Source organism: Salmo trutta, chromosome 40, assembly GCF_901001165.1.
Source record: "Salmo trutta chromosome 40, fSalTru1.1, whole genome shotgun sequence".
In the NCBI taxonomy this organism is placed as follows: Eukaryota; Metazoa; Chordata; class Actinopteri; order Salmoniformes; family Salmonidae; genus Salmo; species Salmo trutta.
The window spans coordinates 13,199,542-13,225,042 of NC_042996.1; the positions used below are offsets into that span (position 1 = coordinate 13,199,542).

At 47.9% G+C, this 25,501-nt stretch overlaps 2 protein-coding genes and 1 pseudogene across 3 annotated transcripts; 1 reads left to right on the forward strand and 2 right to left on the reverse strand.

The window, feature by feature from the left end:
• Nucleotides 1-14,301: 14,301 nt before the first annotated feature.
• LOC115180625 (histidine ammonia-lyase) lies at nucleotides 14,302-18,750 on the forward strand. The gene is made up of 18 exons (XM_029742860.1): nucleotides 14,302-14,480; nucleotides 14,740-14,814; nucleotides 14,923-14,995; nucleotides 15,097-15,163; nucleotides 15,339-15,376; nucleotides 15,518-15,643; nucleotides 15,840-15,979; nucleotides 16,149-16,196; nucleotides 16,390-16,537; nucleotides 16,727-16,822; nucleotides 16,983-17,041; nucleotides 17,158-17,238; nucleotides 17,430-17,495; nucleotides 17,675-17,840; nucleotides 17,921-18,055; nucleotides 18,140-18,248; nucleotides 18,361-18,430; nucleotides 18,545-18,750. The coding sequence occupies exons 1-18, from the start codon at nucleotides 14,394-14,396 to the stop codon at nucleotides 18,620-18,622; spliced, it is 1,662 nt and encodes a 553-aa protein (XP_029598720.1). The 5' UTR covers nucleotides 14,302-14,393; the 3' UTR covers nucleotides 18,623-18,750.
• Nucleotides 18,662-22,061, reverse strand: LOC115180624 (E3 ubiquitin-protein ligase TRIM39-like; annotated as a pseudogene).
• A 97-nt stretch (nucleotides 22,062-22,158) lies between these two features.
• Nucleotides 22,159-25,119, reverse strand: LOC115180626 (nuclear transcription factor Y subunit beta). 2 transcript variants are annotated; one of them, XM_029742861.1, is made up of 7 exons: nucleotides 24,990-25,119; nucleotides 24,276-24,372; nucleotides 23,677-23,807; nucleotides 23,229-23,426; nucleotides 23,029-23,107; nucleotides 22,762-22,841; nucleotides 22,159-22,680 (listed from the first exon to the last, which is right to left on the reverse strand). In XM_029742861.1, exons 2-7 carry the CDS (start codon nucleotides 24,370-24,372, stop codon nucleotides 22,648-22,650), a joined length of 618 nt encoding a protein of 205 aa, XP_029598721.1. In that variant the 5' UTR covers nucleotides 24,990-25,119; the 3' UTR covers nucleotides 22,159-22,647. The 2 variants fall into 2 exon arrangements, with proteins under 2 accessions (XP_029598721.1, XP_029598722.1); XM_029742862.1 differs by having other exon boundaries at nucleotides 25,015-25,118.
• Between the last annotated feature and the right edge of the window lie 382 nt (nucleotides 25,120-25,501).

Below are 25,501 nucleotides of genomic sequence, written 5' to 3' on the forward strand. Positions count from 1 at the left end.
GGAGTGTCATCTGATGAAGATCGTCAAAGGTTAGTGATTCATTTTAGCTGTATTTCTGGTTTTTGGGATGCCTCTCCTTGCTTGGAAAATGGCTGTGTGGTTTTTCTTGTCAAGGTGATGTCCTAACATAATCTAATGTTATGCTTTCGCCGTAAAGCCTTTTTGAAATCGGACAATGTGGTTGGATTAACGAGAAGTTTATCATTAAAATGGTGTAAAATAGTTGATTGTTTGAGAAATTTGAATTATGAGATCTTTGTTGTTTTGTATTTCGCACCCTGCTATTCCATTGGCTGTTGGTGAGGGGTCCTGCTGGCGGAACGGGGTTCCGCTAGCGGAACGTCTGTCCTCAATTAAAGTGGTTCTATGGACAGATACTCCAGTCTCCGCTGTGGAGCGTTGCAGCTCCTTCAGGGTTATCTTTGGTCTCTTTGTTGCATCTCTGATTAATGCCCTCCTTGCCTGGTCTGTGAGTTTTGGTGGGTGGCCCTCTCTTGGCAGGTTTGTTGGGGTGCCATATTCTTTCCATTTTTTAATAATGGATTTAATGGTGCTCCGTGGGATGTTCAAAGTTTCAGATTTTTTTATAACCCAACCCTGATCTGTACTTCTCCACAACTTTGTCCCTGACCTGTTTGGAGAGCTCCTTGGTCTTCATGGTATCGTTTGCTTGGTGGTGCCTCTTGCTTAGTGGTGTTGCAGACTCTGGGGCCTTTCAGAACAGGTGTATATCTGCTGAGATCATGTGACAGATCATGTGACACTTAGATTGCACACAGGTGGACTTTATTTAACTAACTATGTGATTTCTGAAGGTAATTGGTTGCACCAGATCTTATTTAGTGGCTTCATAGCGAAGGGGGTGAATACATATGCACGCACCACTTTTCCGTTTTTATATTTATTTTATTTTTTGAAACAAGTTATTTTTTCAATTTCATTTCAACAATTTGGACTATTTAGTACATGAAATCCAAATAAAAATCTATTAAAATTACTGGTTGTAATGCAACAAAATAGGAAAAACGCGAAGAGGGATGAATACTTTTGCAAGGCACTGTAACTGACATCGGTTTGAGGCGAAATTACAAGGACATGTGCTGGAGTTTATTTGCATTGATTAAGTCATCCAATTCAGTCCATTAAAATACCATGAGCGACTCTTAGCATGCTGCTTCATTCAGACACACGACATGGTAAGACATGTTTCCCAAATCATTCATATCTATAGTACTCCATTCATTCACCATATTAGCCAACAAATAATAGATTAATTTGCTTGGGAAAGTGGCATATAACCAGCAGGTGCGATGTTTGTCTTTTGGATTTGGGGATCCAAGCCAGGCTGTTTGACCCTAAGGAGAGAGCTGAGTTAATTCCACTCAGAGCCATGGCAACGGGATTTCACAGGCTTTCCTGGAATTGCTTTGAAAGCACTTTTGATATGCCCTCTTCAAAGATCAGTCAGTTAAATAAATACAAAATTGTGCAAAAATACTTGATTTTCCTCAACTGGCAGCTTCATGTGTTAGACAATATTGAATTAATATCTTGAATAACTTCTACATCAATCCCTATTTGTAATACATGTATCTTTGAAAGATGTAAGGGCCCCAGGCATGATGTCTGATATAAGATCCAGTGGCTGGTCTGGTGATGGGAAATTAGGGGGAAAATAGTGGAGATAAGATCATGGGTGTGGAGGTTTCCATGGGCGTTTCTCTGGACTGAAATAGTTGGTCATTATTAAGCTGTTTAGATGTGGAGCTTTCAAAGCTATGCTAATGGAACTCACTCCCATGGTCCATGTCAGCCTGAGTTATTCATTTACCTTCAACAATATACAATTTATTTGGTTGATAGAACACTTAAGAGTTTAGTGTAGTTTATGAGTGTGGAGTGGTGTACATACACACTGTGTGTGCCCTTGTTCGTTTGTGACTTGACTTTGTGTGCATGTGGCAGAGAGAGTCGACAAGTGTTTTTACACGTGTTCAAATCTATCTGAGCTTGCGTATGTGTGAGGGAGTGAGGGAGCTGGTGTGTGACTGCCACCAATCATCCCTAACACCAGCAGCTGGTCAGAGGAATGCCGTGTTGGTGTTAGGGATCCTCTAAACTCCTCAAACGTTACACGTATCATCATCTGACTGAGGGCTGATGCTGCACCTCACCTCACCAGGCTGGCCAGACGCAGTGCTGGGAGGGGAATCACGGTGGGGCTGCTGACTGAGGGCTGATGCTGCACCTCACCTCACCAGGCTGGCCAGACGCAGTGCTGGGAGGGGAATCACGGTGGGGCTGCTGACTGAGGGCTGATGCTGCACCTCACCTCACCAGGCTGGCCAGACGCAGTGCTGGGAGGGGAATCACGGTGGGGCTGCTGACTGAGGGCTGATGCTGCACCTCACCTCACCAGGCTGGCCAGACGCAGGGCTGGGAGGGGAATCACGGTGGGGCTGCTGACTGAGGGCTGATGCTGCACCTCACCTCACCAGGCTGGCCAGACGCAGTGCTGGGAGGGGAATCACGGTGGGGCTGCTGACTGAGCTGTCATGTAACCATTCAACTGTCATTTTTGGCTCTCAGCTCCCTTCAGTGCCAAGTTGCCCAGGACTGTGAGCACCAATGGACAGTTAGTACATTGATTTCGTCTTTGTTTATTAAAGCTGTCATTATCTATTAATGCACTCCTATTGATGGTGCATTATAGAAATAGTATTTGAGTTGGCATACAAAACAAACTCAAATATTTAACTTCTTCTAAAACTAGAATAAAATGAAAAAAAAGCTGTGTTCTAAAACTTCTCGAAAGATCAGTTTGGCAGATTAGCCATGTGACTGTGTGTCTGTCCCAAGTGATGTATGTGATTGTTGGTACCAACATCTATCTCTATGTCACAAAGGGGAAGTTCGACCCAGAGATAGTGCCCGCCCTGTTGATGTGAACTCATACACATTCCAAAGACATGGTTACTTAACCTCAGTGAGTTGTATGTGTGTGTGAGAGAGCGATCTGCTGGCTCTGAGCCATGCTTTCTCATGTCCAGCGTTTGGAATTCCTCTCCCGTTAGCTCACTTTACCGTGCCAGACGGCGTTCTGAGGGTTTTGTCTCTCTCGCCCCGGAGCAGCGCTCATCCGCCTCATTAGCCTCTTACAATGGTGCGGGCATGCTTGGAATGTGTGCACGTGTTCTCTCCTCAAACTCTCCCTCACACCTTCCTACAACCTTTCTCAATTCGGTACACCTCCCCCCTTACATCCCATCTACCCCCCCAGTCCTCTCCTCCATCTATACCCCTACACCTCCTTTTGTTCCTTCCTTCCTTACGCCCCAAACGCCCCTACAACTCCCTAAGTCCGACTTACACCTACACCCCCCTACGTTCCTCCTCATCCCCTACACATCCCTCCATCTTCCTAGACCTCCTCAGTCTCTTCAGGGAGATACCGTGGGAGGTGCCTCTAGGTCTCCCTCTCACTTACCTCACCAACATTAATATCTCCCACGTCACACCCCCCCACTTAACCACAGTGCTCCCCTCATACACCCCTACCATGTTATTCCCCTCCTTGGACTCGCCAAACACAGAAAGTCGAAGGTCAGGTCCTCCCTTATATGATGAATTCCGTGTTTGGAAGCACAGATTGGTTTATCAGGACATTTATGGCAGGGGTTAGTTACATCTGAGTGTATTGAAGGTGAATGATCATGGTAGAACCATGTGAATATGGGCTGCTGTGGTGGACACTGTTGCCCAGGTTTACTCAGTAAACAAAACATTGATTCAGTTACCGACTAACACTGAGTGTCCACTGGTGATAGAAATGAAATGAATCAGCCCATAAAATGAGATCATTTTAAAACACTGACCGAGATTAGATTATGCAACAGGTTAAGCAACAATGGATTCATTTGGTAGCTTCTCCATCAACATGTTTCCCTATTCAATTTCCATTAGGATGTCTCCAATCCTAAAGTGATGGAACTCCCCCCTGATTTACATTCAGAAAACAAAGAAGGTGATCAAACAATCAGACTTGATGAAGACTTCAAGTACAGGAATTTCACTCTGTAATTGGCCACTGTGTCCTCTGCTGCGGTAACATCAGGGAGATTGAGGTACAGTGGGGGAAAAAAGTATTTGATCCCCTGCTGATTTTGTACGTTTGCCCACTGACAAAGAAGTGATCAGTCTATAATTTTAATGGTAGGTTTATTTGAACAGTGAGAGACAGAATAACAAAAAAAAAATGCAGAAAAACACATGTCAAAAATGTTATAAAATGATTTGCATTTTAATGAGGGAAATAAGTATTTGACCCCTCTCAATCAGAAAGATTTCTGGCTCCCAGGTGTCTTTTATACAGGTAACGGGCTGAGATTAGGAGCACACTCTTAAAGGGAGTGCTCCTAACCGCAGCTTGTTACCTGTAAAAAAGAGGTGACTTTTTTCCCCCACTGTATGTGTAGGAATAGGTTTTGCTTTAGTACATCATTTTCATTCTTGTTTTTTTGTTTTTCTCTCCATGGGTAAATAAGGATCCCCCTTCTCCTTCCATGGATAGATTAATCCCAGAGCCTTGTGGGGAGACAGCATCTGAGGCCTACTTATTCCTAAAAGTATTCCACCTCTACTGCACCCTGCCTGAGCAGGTCAGGGGGAGAGCTGGGCTGGTATGGAGGGGGAGACACCCTGCCTGAGCAGGTCAGGGGGAGAGCTGGGCTGGTATGGAGGGGGAGACACCCTGCCTGAGCAGGTCAGGGGGAGAGCTGGGCTGGTATGGAGGGGGAGACACCCTGCCTGAGCAGGACAGGGGGAGAGCTGGGCTGGTATGGAGGGGGAGACACCCTGCCTGAGCAGGACAGGGGGAGAGCTGGGCTGGTATGGAGGGGGAGACACCCTGCCTGAGCAGGACAGGGGGAGAGCTGGGCTGGTATGGAGGGGGAGACACCCTGCCTGAGCAGGTCAGGGGGAGAGCTGGGCTGGTATGGAGGGGGAGACACCCTGACTGAGTAGGTCAGGGGGAGAGCTGGGCTGGTATGGAGGGGGAGACACCCTGCCTGAGCAGGTCAGGGGGAGAGCTGGGCTGGTATGGAGGGGGAGACACCCTGCCTGAGCAGGGCAGGGGGAGAGCTGGGCTGGTATGGAGGGGGAGACATCCTGCCTGAGCAGGTCAGGGGGAGAGCTGGGCTGGTATGGAGGGGGAGACACCCTGCCTGAGCAGGTCAGGGGGAGAGCTGGGCTGGTATGGAGGGGGAGACACCCTGCCTGAGCAGGTCAGGGGGAGAGCTGGGCTGGTATGGAGGGGGAGACACCCTGCCTGAGCAGGTCAGGGGGAGAGCTGGGCTGGTATGGAGGGGGAGACACCCTGCCTGAGCAGGTCAGGGGGAGAGCTGGGCTGGTATGGAGGGGGAGACATCCTGCCTGAGCAGGTCAGGGGGAGAGCTGGGCTGGTATGGAGGGGGAGACACCCTGCCTGAGCAGGTCAGGGGGAGAGCTGGGCTGGTATGGAGGGGGAGACACCCTGCCTGAGCAGGTCAGGGGGAGAGCTGGGCTGGTATGGAGGGGGAGACACCCTGCCTGAGCAGGTCAGGGGGAGAGCTGGGCTGGTATGGAGGGGGAGACACCCTGACACACAAGAATGTAACGATTTGTTAAGATATCCGCAACACATCAAACACAACCTTTTATACAACACACAACCCTTCTCTTCGAACCAAAACACGTCCTTTTTGGCTTGAAATTTGTGCTCCATTGAGTAACTCTTCTGTGTGTATCTGCCTTTCTGAGTACAAAAAGCTGCTGGTGCTTCATCCAGGAGGTTACATATTTAGTTTACATATAGCAGAAGGATTGCATGCAATATAAACTAGGTAAATGAAGAAAGAGACGTTCCCAACTTCCACTATAAGGAAGTCACCTTCTTTACTTACACACTGTGTTCTCCATATCCATGTTTATGAAATAGAAACAGGGAAGCCGTGTCTGTCGGCGATATCTTGATAGTTTCAGTTGAAGTGTGTGTGTGTGTGTGTGTGTGTGTGTGTGTGTGTGTGTGTGTGTGTGTGTGTGTGTGTGTGTGTGTGTGTGTGTGTGTGTGTGTGTGTGTGTGTGTGTGTGAGCTCGTAGCGTAGTTGTGTGGAGGAGGTACACTACGGCTCAGTGACAAGACACAGAACACTCCACACCTCTTTATCAGAAGCCTGGTACCAACCGGAGCCGCTCCTGTTCTCTGTCTGTGTGTGTGTGTGTGTACATGATCATGTGTGAGAGAGGTTTTGTTTTTCAGCAAAGACTTTGAGCTGATTTCTAACTATTGAACGCTATGTATCTCACCCTCCTCTCTTTCTCCTCACCTCTATCAGGCAGGGGGATGGAGGTAAGGATTTGACATAGGATGATCCGCATGACAAGTGGAGGGGTGAATCTGGGGGTGAGGAGTTGGGTTAGAAGTTTGGGGGTGGGTGATATATTTGTGGACCCCATGGAACATTCCCCAGACCTAGGGTCTGAGAGGAAGCTATCAAAGCTAAGGAGGTATCAGATGACCCCTACAGCCCCAGGGCTTATCTGGAGGTGCTACTGTATGCAAACATCACCACTGACACTACAGATAATAAACAGGACAGCCAGATCTACACCAGGTCTCCATTTGACTCAGCCTGTCATTGAAGCTCCCTTTCTGGGTTGCGATTGTGGTGGAGAGGCTCCTCACAAGCAGTCTCTGGATGTGTCTCGCTGAGAGGCCTGGACTAGGCTCCCCGCTGTGTGATGGATGGGATGGATGTAGTTTTGTTATTTTTTGCATGTCCTGGATGGGATGGCGGATGAGAGGATGAACAGACAAAGTGGAGAGAAACTGGAGAAAAGGGGGAAAGGGAAAGGGTGTAGTTTGGTGTTTGTGTGTGTGTTAGTTTGAAAGATTGACAAAGATAGGAGACATGGCAACGGGGTCAGTGTGTGTGTGTGTGTGGGGGGGGGGGGTGTAAGCAGTGAGACACGCAGACACAGAAATGTTCTGTTTATTCACAGACTGGGAGTGGCACAGGAAGTGGCCCAGGGAAAAGCGAGGGGCGATCCCCCGTTTCTATTGAAGGAAATGGGGTGTGTGGGAGAGTGCTTGACAGAGACCACTTCCAGTCTGGGGGCCGCAGAAAGGTTTGGAACATGGTCATGTTAGCGTCATCCATAGGAGGTAATGGTCACTAAAAGTCATGGTCACTATAAAAGACTATAGTCATACTTATAGTCATGATGTCATATCACCAGACTGTTTCAGCTTTAGCCATCTCTGGTTCCCTATTAGTAGCTATGGAGCTTGCCAGGCTAGCTATCTGTGTGTTAGTGCCTCAGGGCTGGGAGCATGGCTAAGGAATGGCAGCGGTGGTGAAGGAATGTTTGTCATCTCCTCTTTCATCTCCTCTTTCTCTCCTCTCCCCTTCTCTCCTCTCCCCTTCTCTCCAGTTGACAGGTGCACAGCTCTGGCCCCTCAGCCCTGTGTACACTACCCAACCACACATGAGGACAGACCGGCCCAAATCCCTTTAACTTTCTCACACACTTTCTCTCTTTTTCCTTCACTCTCTCCCACTCACACATACACCACTCTAAACCATTGCTCACTCTGCCCCCCATCTCTCTGTCTTACATACTCTCCCTATTTCCCCCCTCTCCTCCCCCCCCCCCTCTCCTCTGTCTCCTCCCCCCCGTCTCCTTCCCTCATCCTCTTGTTGTTCCTGACATTCCTCATGGTGGGTAACCCTGGCATTGATCTTCTCAGGTTTAATCTCCCATCTCCCCCTGCCCCTTGCCCTACCCCATGCATTCCGCACCCATCACCTCCCACACACCTTATCAGAGATGGCCGTAGGGTTGTCTGTGGTTTTAACCCATCAGCCTGCGAATGTGGAAGTATGAAGCTCAGACAGGGACAGTAGAGTCCGCGGGGATGGGAGGTCAAAGGAATGTTTAGTGTAGGGCAGCACCTTAGTTAGGGGGGTCGACTATGGATGGAGCTGTGGTGGTCCCAGTGTTTAGTAACACCCAGAGCAATGGCCCTGAGCTGATAGTAAACAAACTGTCCTGTGTGGGATTGGAGATTGTTTATGTACTGTCACGGCTGTCTGTAAGAGGGAACCAAGGTGCAGCAGAGGATGTGCTCATCATTAGAATTTTAATTCAAACAAACAAGAGAACACTACAAAATGAACAAAACGACAGCAAACAGTCCTGTTAGGCAAATACTCAAACAGAAACAATTACCCACAAAACCCAAAGGAAAAACATGCTCCTTATGTGTGACTCCCAATCAGCAGCAACGAGCTTCAGCTGTGCCTGATTGGGAGCCACACACACGGCCCAAAACAAAGAAATACCAAAACATAGAAAAAGGAACATAGAACGCCCACCCAATGTAACACCCTGGCCTAACCAAAATAAAGAACAAAAAACCCCTCTCTATGGCCAGGGCGTTACAGTACCCCCCCCCAAAGGTGCGGACTCCGGCCGCAAAACCTGACTCTGAAGGGGAGGGTCCGGGTGGGCCTTCTTACGGCGGCGGCTCAGGTGCGGGACGTGGCCTCTGCTCCACCCTTGACGTCGCCCTCTTAGGTGGCGCACCTGGCCGCGCCAAAGGTCTGGTGGGCGACGCTGACTGCGCCCGGCTGGCGGGCGGCGATGGTTGCGCCCGGCTGGCGGGCGACCCTTGTTGCGCCCGGCTGGCGGCCGGCGATGGTTGCGCCCGGCTGGCGGGCGACCCTTGTTGCGCCCGGCTGGCGGCCGGCGATGGTTGCGCCCGGCTGGCGGGCGACCCTGGCTGCGCCCGGCTGGCGGGCGACCCTGGCTGCGCCCGGCTGGCGGGCGACCCTGGCTGCTCCGACGGCACTGACCCAGGATTCACCAGGCTGGGGAGACATGACAGAGGCCTGGCCCTAGGCGTAGGCACAGGACTCACCGGGCTGGCGGGCGTCCCTGGCCACTCTGGCAGTTCAGGACAGTTGAGACCCACTGGAGGCCTAGTCCTGGGAGGTGGCACAGGACGGACCAGGATGGGGAGACCCACTGGAGGCCTAGTCCTGGGAGGTGGCACAGGATGGACCAGGATGGGGAGACCCACTGGAGGCCTGGTCCTGGGAGGTGGCACAGGATGGACCAGGATGGGGAGACCCACTGGAGGCCTGGTCCTGGGAGGTGGCACAGGATGGACCAGGATGGGGAGACCCACTGGAGGCCTGGTCCTGGGAGGTGGCACAGGATGGACCAGGATGGGGAGACCCACTGGAGGCCTGGTCCGAGGAGGAGCCACAGGATAAACCGGGCTGTGGGGGAGCACTGGAGTTCTGGTACGGACACTCTTTACCCACACTCCAGGCTGAAAGCCCACTTTGGCCCGGCACAGGCGGAGAGCAGGCATTGGGCGAACTGGACCCTCCCAGCGCTCTGGAGACACAGTGCGCAACGCCGGCGCAGGATAACCTGGACCGAGGAGGCGCACTGGAGACCAGACGCGCTGAGCTGGCACCATCCGCCCTGGCTCGATGCCTGCACTCGCATGGCACTTGCGGGGGGCTGGTATGTAGCGCACCGGGCTTTGAACGCGCACTGGGGACACCGTGCGCTCCACAGCATAACACGGTGTCCTACCAGTACCACGCTGCTTTCGGTAAGCACGGGGAGTTGGCTTAGGTCTACCACCTGACTCTGCCAATCTCCCCGTGTGCCCCCCCCCAAAAAAATTGTGGGGCTGCCTCCCGTGTCCGTTGAGCTCCCTTGCCTCGTACCAGCGCCTCTCAGCTCTCGCCGCCTCGATCTCCCACTGCGGGCGGCGATAATCCCCAGCTTGAGCCCATGGTCCTTTCCCATCCAGGATTTCCTCCCAAGTCCATGACTCCAGATAGCTTTTCTCCTGGTGCCTCTCCTTGTGCTGCTCCTTCCTCTGCTGCTTGGTCCGTTGTTGGTGGGTAATTCTGTCACGGCTGTCTGTAAGAGGGAACCAAGGTGCAGCAGAGGATGTGCTCATCATTAGAATTTTAATTCAAACAAACAAGAGAACACTACAAAATGAACAAAACGACAGCAAACAGTCCTGTTAGGCAAATACTCAAACAGAAACAATTACCCACAAAACCCAAAGGAAAAACATGCTCCTTATGTGTGACTCCCAATCAGCAGCAACGAGCTTCAGCTGTGCCTGATTGGGAGCCACACACACGGCCCAAAACAAAGAAATACCAAAACATAGAAAAAGGAACATAGAACGCCCACCCAATGTAACACCCTGGCCTAACCAAAATAAAGAACAAAAAACCCCTCTCTATGGCCAGGGCGTTACATGTACTCTTAATTGTATGTTAAGGCTCGCACACATCGCACAGAATGTGGATCTAGCGTTCTAATTTTTCACGTGATTCTATATGTAAAATTGGTGCGCACTCTGTTCTCAAATGACGTTCAGAAGTGCTAACTACTCTCAGCCAGCAAATGCTATTGGTGTGGTGTCTGAGCCCTTAGAGGGATAATAGGTTTTGTCTTTTACCTCCCACACAAGATGTTCCTACGACCTGAAGGCAGGTGTGTGTGTGTGCGTGCGTGCGTGTGTGTGTGTGTGTGTGTGTGTGTGTGTGTGTGTGTGTGTGTGTGTGGTGCGTGCGTGCGTGCGTGCGTGCGTGCGTGCGTGCGTGCGTGCGTGCGTGCGTGCGTGTGTGTGTGTGTGTGTGTGTGTGTGTGTGTGTGTGTGAGAGTGAATCTAAAAGGGCCAGGCACCCTGCCTGCGTCTCCCTGGTATCTCCGTGCCTTGCTCCAGTTCTCAATCTAATTGACCGTTCTCCCCTGCTGGAATGTTGTCTCTGGAATTGTGCAGTAGTCGCGCCACTACGCTTTACCCTACTAACACTCTGCCTGGATACCATCCCATAGATACCATACAAACATTACACTATCTTTCTGATTTGGTCCTGCTGTACATACCTACACGTACGCTACGGTCACAAGACGCAGGCCTCCTTACTGTCCCTAGAATTTCTAAGCAAACAGCTGGAGGCAGGGTTCTCTTCTATAGAGCTCCATTTTTATGGAATGGTCTGGCTATCCATGTGAGAGACGCAGACTCGGTCTTGACCTTTAAGTCTTTATTGAAGACTCATCTCTTCAGTAGGTCCTGTGATTGAGTGTAGTCTGACCCAGGAGTGTGAAGGTGAACGGAAAGACACTGGAGCAACAAACCGCCCTTGCTGTCTCTGCCTGGCCGGTTCCCCTCTCTTACATCCGTTATTAGACAGTGGCAACGCGGAACACTAATGATTATGAACATGGTCTTTTGCCTGCTAATGCCTGCAATGCAGTGAAGAAAACGATATGACAACAATAACGTCTAATGTAACTGGCCCCTCTAACAGTACAACTGGCCCCAGCTTGGCCCCCCCCAGTTGAAATGGTCTAGAACCGCCACTGTCTCTGCCTCTAACCCTATTACGGGGGCTGAGTCACTGGCTTACTGGTGCTTTTCCATGCCATCCCTAGGAGGGGTGCGTTACTTGAGTGGGTTGAGTCACTGACGTGATCTTCCTGTCTGGGTTGGCGCACCCTTTGGGTTGTGCCGTGGGGGAGATCTTTGTGGGCTATACTCGGCCTTGTCTCAGGATGATAAGTTGGAGGTTGAAGATATCCCTCTAGTGGTGTGGGGGCTGTGCCTTGGCAAAGTGGGTGGGGAACTGCTGCTCCAGTTTCAACTGTTCTGCCTGCGGCTATGGAACCCTGACCTGTTCACCGGACGTGCTACCTTGTCCCAGACCTGCTGCTTTCAACTCTCTGGAGACAGCAGGAACGGTAGAGATACTCTCAATGATCGGCTATGAAAAGCCAACTGACATTTACTCCTGAGTTGCTGACCTGTTGCACCCTCTACAACCACTGTGATTATAATTATTTGACCCTGCTGGTCATCTATGAACATTTGAACATTTTGGCCATGTTCTGTTATAATCTCCACCCGGCACAGCCAGAAGAGGACTGGCCACCCCTCATAGCCTGGTTCCTCTCTAGGTTTCTTCCTAGGTTCCGGCCTTTCTAGGGAGTTTTTCCTAGCCACCATGCTTCTACACCTGCATTTCATGCTGTTTTGGGGTTTTAAGCTGGGTTTCTGTACAGCACTTTGTGACATCAGCTGATGTAAAATGGGCTTTATAAATACATTTGATTGATTGATCCCATGGATACCATCCTATAGATACCATCCCATGCATACCATCCCATGGGCATGTCTGGAGTCACGGTTACCACAATCCGCAGTCCAGCCATATCTGCTGTTTCTTCTGACACTGATCAATGGCTGTTATGGTCAACCCCAAGAGGAGAGATTTCTCTGATACATCTCCTTTTATTAGGCTTTGACCCAAGTGTGGGCTGCAAGTGTTCAAGTGCCTTAAACCCGCTGTTCTAATCTATTTGAAATGTACAAAACTGCCAAAGTTGCGCTCCTTCGTTGCTTTCTCAGAAACGGATTTTAACAGAAAGTCAGACACCCAGTTGCTGACAACTGAATCAGCCCACATGTTTCATTACTGTTCAACACAGCTCCACCCTATTTCTATAGACACATGACAAATCAGCTGCTTACTCCGTTTCATCTGTAGTTCTAGTACAAACAAGTACACTACAATCTACCTGTCTGTCTTTACAGACAGATCTGTGTTTTTGCATGGTCCACATTGACTATTTGCACAAATGATTATCCAACACATGAAATAATCAAATGTATCATATCAGACTGCTATGGCTCATGACTGTTACAACTAGCTTGGTGGATCACATTCCAAATGACAATTCCCTCCCTTTACTGTACACAATCTGCTTGGTGGCTGGGTATAATATATCTATAATTGTACAAGCCTAGAATGAGGGTTGTGTAGGCTTTGGCTGGAACTTGACTGTGAAGCTGACCTTTTTCTATGAATACCGTTTCATTAATAAGATACAGCATAAAGAGGGAACTGATTCATCTGCAGCATCACCTGAGGAGGCAGATGCTGGCTAACCAAGGAGTGGTAAAGGACTCATGCTAAAAAAAAGTTGAATAAGCCTTCACACTTTAGTTTGATATTGTGTGTTTGTAAGGACCGAAGCTGGAGTAGAGAAGCAGGTACGGGGAGTCAACGTTTAATAAGGAACAAGACAGGAACAGCGTCAGCACACGGGTAACACAACCACATATGAACATGAATCCTGAAGCAGGGAACAGACAGATATAGGGGAGGTAATGACACATGTGATTGAGTCCAGGTGAGTCCAATAATTGCTGATGCGCGTGACGGGGGAAGGCAGGTGTAATGATGGTGCCAGGTGTGCGTAATGATGGGGAGCCTGGAGCCGTCGAGTGCCAGGAAGGGGGAGCAGCGGTGAAAGTACCCCCCCAGAGGATCCTGCCGGAACATGGGAGCCTGATGAAGCGCAGACGCCTGGCAAGCCGGGAGGCGTAAAACCCTGGCGATCCGGCTGAGGCCTGACGTGGGATGGGCGCCTGCCGAGTCAACCGGGACAAGAAAACCCTCGAGCCAGCTAGGGCTGGCATAGACATCCCTGGTTCTATCAGCGTCACCACCAAGCGGAAAGCCAGCACTCCCCGATGCTTCGTTTGATGGCTTCAGGATTCTGTAAGGACAGACGCTGGAGTAGAGAAGCAGGTACGGGGAGTCAATGTTTAATAAGGAACAAGGCATACAAACATTAATCCTGAAGCAGGGAACAGACAGATATAGGGGAGGTAATGACACAGGTGATTGAGTCCAGGTGATTCCAATAATTACTGATGAGCGTGACGGGGAAGGCAGCAGTGCGTAATGATGGTGGCAGCAGTGCGTAATGATGGTGGCAGGAGTGCGTAATGATGGTGGCAGCAGTGCGTAATGATGGTGGCAGGAGTGCGTAATGATGGTGGCAGCAGTGCGTAATGATGGTGGCAGGAGTGCGTAACGCTGGGGAGCCTGGCGCCGTCGAGCGCCAGGGAGGGGGAGAGGGAGCTGGCGTGACAGTTTTATTGTCATTATTGTCGTTCCACTTCTCCGCTAAACATTGGTGTACACTGACTAGGGACAAGACAGGGACATAATGTGAGACAGAACTGTTAATGTACAAGGGGGTGGTTGCACCAGTTACACATCAAAAAGTTGGTATGACATGTTTAATCGGACGTAGAGTAATGACCAGGCACAAGCCTAACTGTGTTGCAACCAGCCCCGTGGTGGGTAGACCAGTTAATGAATGAAAATGATCCTTTCCCCTGGCTTTATAAAGAATTGTCTCTGTCATTGTCACAGGTTGCTACCTGTCTTTACCACTCTCTGATTGTATCCCTCTCTCTCTCTTTCTCTCTGATAGTTGTTCTCTCTCTCCTAATGGATGTGCAGGAGCACAACGACTTTATCAACGCTGGTAAGGAAGAAACTGCCATTGGGAAACGCCAGTGTCTAGATCCCAAAAAGGTGAGTATCTGCATTCTGTTATTATCCTCTGCTTGAACAATATTCTATTCATTGGTATAAATAAGGGGGTGGGGAGAAAAGGATGGGAGACTTGATGGAGGAACATAATGAATTAGTCAAAATTGTAATGGAAAAGCAAATCGAATTTGACACGTTTCCCACAATGTAACCCTGTATATCAGCTGACTACATTGCTGTGTCTCTGTCTGTATGCCTGTCATTGACGTTGTCTGTGTGTGTGTGTCTTGTTGCGTTCCAGTACCTCTCTCTGGATGGGAACAGTCTGAACACAGCTGATCTGGTCCGTTTGGGGAAAGGCCTGTTCAACATCAAGGTATGATTAAAGAAGACCATGCTTCATCATAGTCCAATCAGACCGTTATCAGCCGTGCTGGCCGACTACTGTCGGTTAACGTTTGAACTCCTCTGTTTTGGCACCCAGCTGACCTACGAGGCTGAAGGGAAAGTCAATGAAGCCAGAGAAGTGATAGAAACCATCATAAAAGAAAACCGAGGTATGTATAGATTAATAGAATATATAGCTATAGATTAATAGAATGTGTGATTCTACATGTGTTTATATGTCTCTTTATGTATGTGTGTTCTTTCCCTGTAGTTGTCTATGGCGTCAACACAGGGTTTGGGAAATTTGCCCATACGCTCATTCCGAAGGATAAACTCATGTAAGTTGTTTATTAACTAGCTGGGAAGAACTAGTCTTTTTCCATTTGAATAAACATTGTGAACTAGATCTGTTTGTCAATCGCTAACTGTCAGAATCATTTATTGACTGTGTGTGTGTGTGTGTGTGTGTGTGTGTGTGTGTGTGTGTGTGTGTGTGTGTGTTTTTGTCTTCAGGGAACTACAGGCGAATCTGATTCGATCTCATAGTGCTGGTGGGTTACCATGCTTACATAAACCCAGTACATGTCATTATAATACCTTTATATCCAAGGGACAGATCAGGCCTGTCCTTGACTAAATTGCACCCCTGGTGTAATTGAAATACTTTTCGATGTGTGTGTGTGTGTGTGTAGGAGTGGGCCCCCCATTAAGTGTAGAGAGGACCCGTATGCTACTGGCTCTGAGGATCAACGTTCTGGCCAAAGGCTACAGTGGCGTCTCCATGGAAACGATCCAGGCTATGGTCAAAGCCTTCAATGGTAAACCCAGTCTACAGTAACAACATTCATTGAAATTCTGATTCAACAGTTTGACTTATAGCAACCGTGAACTCTGTGGGTGTGTTTGTGCATGTGTACATGTGTGATTGTGTGTGTGCATGTCCTGTCCAGGTACATTGTGCTTGTGTGTGTCTGTGTGTGTGTGTGACAGATCTCTCTCTCTCTAATCCCCCAGCCTCCTGCCTGTCGTGGGTGCCAGAGAAGGGAACGGTAGGGGCTAGTGGAGACCTGGCCCCCCTGGCCCACCTCACCCTGGGCCTTATGGGAGAGGGCAGGATGTGGTCGCCTCAACGCGGCTGGGACCATGCCAAAACAGTTGGGTTAACCACAATGCCTCTCTCTCTCAACCCAAAGACACACCTCAGAGAACCAATGTGTTTTTGTTAGATGATTGACTGAGATAAAATGTATACATTAAGGCCCCTAACTCGTTTCCGTCGTCTTTCTTTCTCCTCTCCTTTATTCTTTCTTTCCTCCCTTCCAGGTACTGGAATGTCATGGACTCACACCTTTGGTACTGAAGCCTAAAGAGGTACAGTGCTAGAGCTGTAGTAATAGGAACTCTTGTTTTTACTATTTGTTGGATTTTCTATCAGGCATTGATTAAGTAGTCTTGTATACTGATTATTGATAGCTGGGGTTAGATGATATCATATCTGGGATATAATCGCAGTAGATAGTGATGTCTTTGAGGATCAAGTAAGGATAAGTGTTTTATCGTGCAGGGCATCGGTCTGATCAACGGGACTCAGATGATGTCATCTCTGGCGGCGGAGGCAGTGGAGCGAGCTGTGGGCGTGGCCAGGCAGGCTGACATCATCGCTGCCCTCAGCCTGGAGGCCCTGAGGGGCACCACCAAGGCCTTCCACAGCGGTCAGACACACACACACACACACACACACACACACACACACACACACACACACACACACACACACACACACACACACACACACACACACACACACACACACACAGTGAATTCACTGTTGGAGCTTTGATAAAGCTATAAGAAGTTAGCTGTTCCATTCCATTGTGTACTGATTTGTTCTGCCCTTCCAGACGTCCATGCAGTGAGGCCACACCCTGGTCAGATAGAGGTGGCTCTGAGACTCCGCTCTCTACTCCACTCGGACATCTTCCCCTCCCAGATCTCTGGTAAAGTCAGGCAAGCGAAACACACACACAGAAACACACACACTCAATTATTCTTATGATTTTGTGTCCAAATGAAGACGTTTACTCCTTTGGTGGGAACCTTAACAGTGCTAGTTGGTCATTTCCTGTCTCTGACTTCCTTTGTTGTGTTTTCCTGTAGATAGTCATAGGACATGTGACCGTGTCCAGGATGCATACACCCTCCGCTGTATCCCACAGGTAGAGTGTGTGTGTGCATGTGTGTGTGTTACAAATCTTTGTACCCTTGCAGTGAGGGGCTGGAGTGAACTAACCCTAGTACCAGTGTTTATTTGTGTCTCTCTCCTCTCTTGTAGGTTCATGGGGTGGCTAACGACACCATAGCCTTTGTTAAGAGCATCCTCTCCACTGAGCTCAACAGTGCCACTGACAACCCTGTATCCTCCCACTGAGTTACAGTGTTATATTTACTTGAAGACATCATGTCTTTCTTTGATCTCCTTTTAGTCCCCTCCTGTGTTTATATAAGTTCACCACAAGGAGGAGCCATATGGGCTTTGGTTTCCTGTTTACAGTTTATATTAGAGACTCATGTTGTCCCATATATGAAACCTTAACTCTCCTCCAGCTGGTTTTTGCAGAGCGAGGTGAGACTATCTCTGGGGGTAATTTCCATGGAGAATACCCAGCCAAGGTAGAGTCACAGACAAATAGATTCACTCCATACAATAAACTCCTCGGTTCCTTCAGTACTGTTCCCCCTCTTTCCTAGACTGGTCAAATATATGCTTGCACTGCCTTACCAATGATCACAGGAGTTAGCAAGGCAGCACAAACTGATCTGGGACAAGGCTAACCCTCTCTCTCCCCCAGGCTCTAGACTACCTGGCCATTGGGGTCCATGAGCTGGCCAGTATGAGTGAGAGGAGGACAGAGAGGCTGGTCAACCCCTCCCTCAGTGAGCTGCCTGCCTTCCTGGTCCAAGACGGAGGCCTCAACTCTGGCTTCATGATTGCACACTGCACTGCTGCTGCCCTTGGTAGGTCTCTTTGTGTGCGTGCGTGTGTGTGTGTGTGTGTTCACACAGAAAACGTTAGTGTGTATGTCTTGTCTCTGCAGTATCTGAGAGCAAGACGTTGTGCCACCCGTCCTCCGTGGACTCCCTGTCCACCAGCGCAGCCACTGAAGACCACGTCTCCATGGGGGGCTGGGCCGCTAGGAAGGCCCTGAGGGTGGTGGAACACGTAGAGCAAGGTAACTCGTATAGTATGCTCGTCCCATCAAATATCATGCATACAGAGTTAACCATGAGAATAAAAAGGCATCGCTGCTTTTCAGTTCTGGCCATAGAGCTGCTCGCTGCCTGTCAAGCCCTGGAGTTTCTCCGCCCGCTCAAGTCCACTACCCCTCTGGAGAAAGTCCATGAGCTAGTGCGTACTGTTGTCAGGTACGAACCATGAGAATGTGAATCTCTGATTTGAGGACTGCCCAATGTTGTTGTTCTGGAAAGGTGTGGGGAGAGTTCTACAACACATCAGTTTATTCTTATTTCCCATCAGGCCTTGGGATCATGACCGTCAAATGAGTCCTGACATCGAGGCTGCTCACACGCTCCTCAGGGAGGAAAAGGCAAGAGACTCACCCCATCTCAGTATGATATTTTTAACCAATCCAGCTCATTGATAACGAGGCAGATAAAAATGTACTTCTCTGTTTATGTTTCTCACCCGTGGCCTTCTCTAGGTGTGGGAGGTAGCTCGGCCATACATGGACCAATACCGAGACAGGCTTGGACTGAAACCACTTCCACTGGATGACTAGGATAGTGTATGAAAATGACTCAAGTATTTCTTACTTCTACTGTATGATTCAAAATCCAGGATTCAAGTTTATTAAAGGTTATTAGAGATATACAGTGCAAACAATAAATGAGCTTAAAAAAACAAAAATGTTGCTTATATTATCTCATTATAGGAAATTCCTCAGAAATGTAACTCCAGATATGAATCTTAACTTATGAGCCCGGAGAGATTGTATATCTTCTTATAGCTTACAATGCTGGGGGACACAAACAACCACCACCAGAAATTACATTACAGTGAAATATTCTCCCTGGTACTGTATGACGACAGATTATGATTATTCTTCATTTATTAAATGTACTGGTCATTTAGTTCAGAACTCAGTCTGGGTGATTGACAGGAGAGATGAACAGAAGGGAAGAGTTTTCACCTTTATCATTGCCAGGGCCAAGGAATGGATAGACTTTCTCAGTGAAGGTGCAGACAGTGAAAGAGTAGATATGAGACCTGGCCTCCACATCATAAAAGGAGACCTGCCCCTCCTCATAATCCACAAACACCCCCACCTTCTGGGGCTTCTCTCTCAGGTATAAGGAGACACAGGGGAAGGTATCCATTTAATGGGCTCTTTGTGATGTTCCCCTTCCTGTTGATGGACTCTCTGGCCACTCCTAAAGTCCACATGGTTTTCACCTGAACATTCACCTTGTAGTAAAATCTCCCTGAGGAGGAACCCTCCTTTCCAAGGATATTTAAAACTTGATCAAACCTATTTGGATTATAAGGACGATTAAGCCGTGTGCCTCCATGTCTCACCTGTTTCCCATCCTCAGACATGATGAGGTAGGGATGTGCTGTATCAGGATCCAGAGTCACATCCACTGCATACTGCTGAATCCTCTTCAGTTTGACATCAGGAAGCTTCTCCATCTCTTTATTCAGTGTCTCCTCCAGCTGAGATACAGCTCTCCTCACAGTCCCCACACACAGATCGCTGTGAACACTGATCTCAGACCAGTCCTTGGTGGGTGGAGGGGTGCAGAGGGATGGACAGCTCTGTAGGAGGTGGAGGTGGTCCTCAGTGTGTGAGAGCTGCTCCAGTTCAGTGCTTCTCCTCTGTAGCTCAGTTATTTCCTGCTCCAGCTCTTTAATGAGCCCTTCAGCCTGCCTCTCTGCTGCTTTCTGCTTCTCCTCAATCACCTCAATGAGCTCAGCCTGGCTTCTCTCAATGGAGCGAACCAGATCAGTGAAGACCTGTACACTGTCTGATATCTCCGTCTCTGCATCTTTCTGACTCAGATCTACTGAATGTTTGATCTCCTGAACCTTCTTCAGTCTCTCCTGGATCATCTGCTGCACTTCTGCCTCAGTCTTCCCCAGTTTAGCCTTCCTCTCTCCATACTCTTCCTCTAGAGGGACAGTGTCATGAGTCATGTGGTCTGTTTTCAAGCACAAGACACAAACTCACGTCTGGTCAGTCCTACAGAACCGCTCCAGGAGTCTCTCGTGCTTCTTACACATCCTGTCTTCCAGGTTCTCCACAGGGTTGACCAGCTTGTCTCTTTAAGGCTGGGACTCTCTGATGAGGCTCCAGATGAGTCTCACAGTAAGAGGTCTGACACACCAGACAGGACTTCAGGGCCTTGAGCTTCATCCCAGTGCAGATGTCACAGGATAATTCTACAATTATGTCAGGGCATTGGTGTGGGCTGCTGGTAGTTTTAACTTCAACTGTTTGTCTGAACTGAACAGCCATCTCAGAAATGAAAGTATTGACAAACAGATCTGGTCTCTTATCTAATGTTTTTTTACACATTGGACTGTGGCACAGGACACTGGTATCCCAGTATCCACTGATACAGGCATTGCAGAAGTTGTGTCCACATGGAATAGAGACAGGCTTAGTGAACACATCCAGACAGATAGAGCACAGGAACTGCTCTTCAGACAGGAGACTGCTGGAGTAGGCCACATCTAGACAGAGACCAAAGATGAAACCATGAAGTATTTATTGAAATCAGCTCTTGATAGTTTAAGCTTTAGAGTTGTCACCATTGTCTTATGGGATGATATTAACTGATATTGAGACATGATATTTCAACATAGAAGTCCTATAAGTCCTATAACCAAAGTATAAAATGTTTAACATATGCACTGAACAAAATATAAATGCAACATGCAACAATTTCAAAGATTTTACTGAGTTACAGTTCATATAAGGAAATCAGTCAATTTAAATAAATTCATTAGGCCCTAATCTATGGATTTCACATGACTGGGAATACAGATATACATCTGTTAGTCACAGATCCCTTAAAAAAAGGTAGGGGTGTGGATCAGAAAACCAGTCAGTGCCTGGTGTGACCACCATTTGCCTCATGCAGCGCGACACATCTCATTCGCACAGAGGCTGTTGATTGTGGCCTGTGGAATGTTGTGCCACTCTTCTTCAATGGCTGTGGGAAGTTCCTGGATATTGGCTGGAACTGGAACACGCTGTTGTGTACGTTGATCCAGAGCATCCCAAACATGCTCAATGGATGTCTGGTGAGTATGCAGGCCATGGAAGAACTGGGCCATTTTCAGCTTTCAGGAATTATGTACAGATCCTTATGACATGGGGCCGTGCATTATCATGCTGAAACATGAGGTGATGGATGGCACGACAATAGGCCTCAGGATCTCGTCACGGTATCTCTGTGCATTCAAATTGCCATCAATAAAATGTCATTGTTGTCCTAAGCTTATGCCTGACCATACCATAACCCCACCGCCACCATGGGGCACTCTGTTCACAACGTTGAATTCAGAAATCTGCTCGCCCACACGACACTATACACGTGCTCTGCGGTTGCGAGGCTGGTTGGACGTCCTGCCAAATTCTTTAAAACGACATTGGAGGCAGATTATGGTAGAGAAATTAATATGAAATTCTCTGCCAACAGCTCTGGTGGACATTCCTGCAGTCAGCATGCCAATTTGCACACTCCCTCAACACTTGAGACATCTGTGGCATTGTGTTGACACAAAACTTCTAATTTTAGTGGCCTTTTGTCCCCAGCACAAGGTGCACCTGTGTAATGATCATGCTGTTTGTGGTTATCTTCCTGGAACAGTTAACTTTTTACATGGCTAAACTGTAACTGATTATTTTTAACTGTCATATTGATTAAAACAGTATTGATTGAAATCCCGTACCAGGAATAAATAAAATCTACTTTTACCCCTGGTTATATATAAAAAATAAACATTATTTAGCCTTTATTTAACTAGGCAAGTCAGTTAAGAACAAATTCTTATTTACAATGACTGCCTACCCCGGCGACGCTGGGCCAATTGTGCACCGCCCTGTGTGACTCCCAATCCCGGCCGGGTGTGATACAGCCTGGATTCGAACCGGGGACTGTAGTGACTGAGTTGCATTGCCTTAGACCGCTGCGCCACTCGGGAGCCTTAAATGACAGTAAATTACATTTATTACAGTAGCACTGCAAAAAAAAAATATTGTGTAATCATTCAGATGTGTGTAAAGAGGTCGATGACAACCAGAAGGTATTGGGTCATTTGGATTTTTATTCAAAGGATTTACATCACATTAAAGCGCATGGTATTAGTTTGTCCACGTAGAAAAGAGCTGACATTAAAGACACCTCTCCTCATGGTTCAAAAATGAGGGAGCAAAAAAAACGTCCCATTCCACCTCCCAAACCTGCATAAAACAATCAATGTACAAAAACAAACTAAGTGGTCCAATTAGCATTAAAAATAAAGTATCCCAAACTGGTTGAAAGATGTACTCCAAACCATGTGGCACCTCATGAGTACGTAGTACATTTAGTGAACAGACTTGTACATTTACATGACAGGGTTGTGGTGGTTGATACATCCGTTCCCATCCATAACAGCCCCCCCTCCAAGACCTCCTGTCCTTCTGATGATTGCCTTTGACCGTTTGACGGTGGGGTCATACGCTCAGCCTACAGTCACCAGGCCTGTGCCCGTGCAGTCGATGGCCGCCGCGGTCAGAGCAGGAGCAAGGCCTCGTCATGAGAACTGGATCTGCTGCACGCCAGGAATCTACAGGAGCAGACAGAGGCAATGGAGAGAACGGTCATGGATATGTCGTAATGGTCTAGTTCTGGTTCAAATGTCACTTACCTGTTGATATGAGGTGGTGTACACCATGACGTTCTGCTGTTGGCCGTCGGCTGTTATTATTCCGGATGGCAGTTGATTCGCTGGAATAGAGGGAAGAGGACATTACAAAACCGTCCACAGCACAAGACTATAATATGCCACTTAGCTTATGCTTTTAGCCAAAGCGACTTACTGATGCCCGCATACATTTTACATATGTATGCATGACTGTAAAGCCTCTACTTTAGTATGAGATGACAAAATTGAGACCTGTTCTGAACCACTTACTGAAGCTGTCGTCGGTAAGCTCCTCCCCCAGGCCTTCTCCCACCGACACACCTGGGATTCCCTTCTCCCCTTTCATCGCCTAGGAAACAACAACACATTGTGAGAGATTAAATAGCATGTGATGTGCGATTGTTCATGGACACTTGTGATTGTGTGTGAGAGACTAATTGTCAGAGCAGAAGTAGTGTGTTTAGTCGCACCTCTCTGAACTTCTGCAGGTAGAGTTTGAGGGGCTCCACGTACATGTCGAAGCCCAGGGTTGACATAGCAAACAGGATGTCCTCTCCGTTGATGGTCTTTCTTTTCTCCTGGTGGCAGCGCTCACTGGCCTCCGACGTGATGAAGCTGATGAACTCACTCACACACTCTTGCACACACTCCTTGGCGTCTTTCGCTATCTGTGAGACACACACACAATTTAGGACAAAGAGGAATAAGATGAGGAGAACGTTTCTGGGTTGTATTCACTTGGCACCAAACGGAGAAGAACAAAAAACAGACTGAAACAGGGAGGGACCATCTGAACTTGTCCAATAAGAAACTTTTGGTTTTCTGTTAAACGTTTTACTATGGTGTACATTAATGAATACGACACAAGTCTTGCTCTCACACAGCCTACACACACACACACACACACACCATGGTTACCTTCCCGGTCTGTGGGATGCCGTTCTTCATGATGCGTGCCACGTTAGCGATGGGGAGGTAGATGTCCTGCTCCCGGAAGTTCTCTTTCATGCCCCCATCATCATGGTCGTTCAGACTCTCCTCTCCATCATCTTCATCACACACATTATTACGTGGAAAACATGGATAATTGATTATAGGCATTAGGTACATAATTCCTGCATTGAGATGTAGAGAATGTGATAATGTAGTTGTGGCTGCATTGCGTGATGTATTGTCTCTACCTTCTTGCCCTTTGTGCTGTTGTCTGTGCCCAATAATACTTGTACCATGTTGTGTTGCTGCCATGTTATGTGGTTGTCTTAGGTCTCTCTGTGTAGTGTTGTGGTGTCTATCGTCGTGATGTGTGTTTTGTCCTGTTTTTTATTTTAATCCCAGCCCCGTCCCCGCAGGAGGCCTTTTGCATTTTGGTAGGTCGTCATTGTAAGTAACAATTTGTTCTCGACTCACTTGGTTAAAAACATGACTACAGTAGATTTTGATTGGGGGATATTCGATTCATGATATCCGCACACCTGGTTCCCCAACTAGGCTTGAATTTATCAACTGATGTCTCTTACCATCTTGAGACTGGAGTACATATCCTCCTGACATGTATTCACCAGAGATGCCTAACGTTAGCTGGGAGGCGTCGGTGGTGGAACGGTCTTCTTCCATCTGGAACAAAGGACGACATGGTTTGACTCAAATAGCTGAGTTGTTGGAAGGCACTTACTGTTGACTGGCTAGTTCGCTAAACAATACTGTTTAGCTAGCTGGCTAAGTGTTCGCCAGGGTAGGTTGCTAGAAAACGGTTAGCTAGCATGTCTACCGAATTAGTAAATTTCGCTGACCAAATGAGCGGTTGTTTGCTAAATGGGAAGCTAGCGTTAGCTAGCAAATGTTTCGTGCGAAATATAATTTGGACAAAGGAAGCAATGGCTTTAGTTAGGTAGCCATTTGACCCTCACACATTTTTATTTCGACTATACAACGACTATTGTTGCATCGAAAGCATTCTGGGTACAATTTCACGTTATCCTGTAGCCACGTTGGTTGTCTCATTGCAAGACCTGTCTGTTCACAACGAAATTCCATATCGGAAGTTCGCATTTCGGCCTGTTCTTTGTATTGAAAACGGAGGCAGGGGGACATGAAGCTAATTCATCATTTTTACGATACTTCCTGCTCTCAAACTCCTAAACGCAACAAATAGAAATTAGTCAGAGACGGACATTTCCATTCGAGCTAACGAGGAATTGGTTAGCAATCATTGGCCGGAGCCAGGCACAAACCTGCAATGAAGCCCTGGTTGGTTACCTTCTCAAAACGGCCGTTGGTTGGACAGAAAATGGCTGCGAAAGAACCAGTCCCAGCACGGAGCTACACGTCCTCCCAAAATACAGTGCACTGCCTCCCCTGACCGCCAAGCGGCCGTTTTGTCGATGTGTCACCCTCCCACTAAATGATACACGTGTAAAAAACGGTTCTACTCAAAAGCTACCCTCCCTTTCTCTATGTGCATTTGTTACCATTATATTGTTTAAAATAAAAGCTTTGACTAATACAATGTAATGGTGATGTCATCATGCAGTATGTCTGTTATGATTATAGAAGAACAGGGTGTTTTCATGACCTATCAGACCTAGTGCACAATTGTATTGCATTTAACACACTAACTGATTGAATATATTATTGTGTATTCACATAATTACAGTGATATACATATCCATGCATTTGCCTGTTTTCACAACGAGTGAACACCAGCGCAGCACCTTTTGCGCATGCGTTTGTGTACTGTCCACTG

Coding starts and splice junctions, on each gene's coding strand:
- LOC115180625 (XM_029742860.1), top strand. CDS start 14,394: ATGGATGTGCAGGAGCACAACGACTTTATCAACGCTGGTAAGGAAGAA. Junction 15,644..15,839: donor TATGGTCAAAGCCTTCAATG/GTAAACCCAGTC, acceptor CTAATCCCCCAG/CCTCCTGCCTGTCGTGGGTG. Junction 18,249..18,360: donor CTAGTGCGTACTGTTGTCAG/GTACGAACCATG, acceptor ATTTCCCATCAG/GCCTTGGGATCATGACCGTC.
- LOC115180626 (XM_029742861.1), bottom strand. CDS start 24,372: ATGGAAGAAGACCGTTCCACCACCGACGCCTCCCAGCTAACGTTAGGC. Junction 23,427..23,676: donor GCATCCCACAGACCGGGAAG/GTAACCATGGTG, acceptor TGTGTCTCACAG/ATAGCGAAAGACGCCAAGGA. Junction 23,108..23,228: donor ACCTGCAGAAGTTCAGAGAG/GTGCGACTAAAC, acceptor GTTGTTTCCTAG/GCGATGAAAGGGGAGAAGGG.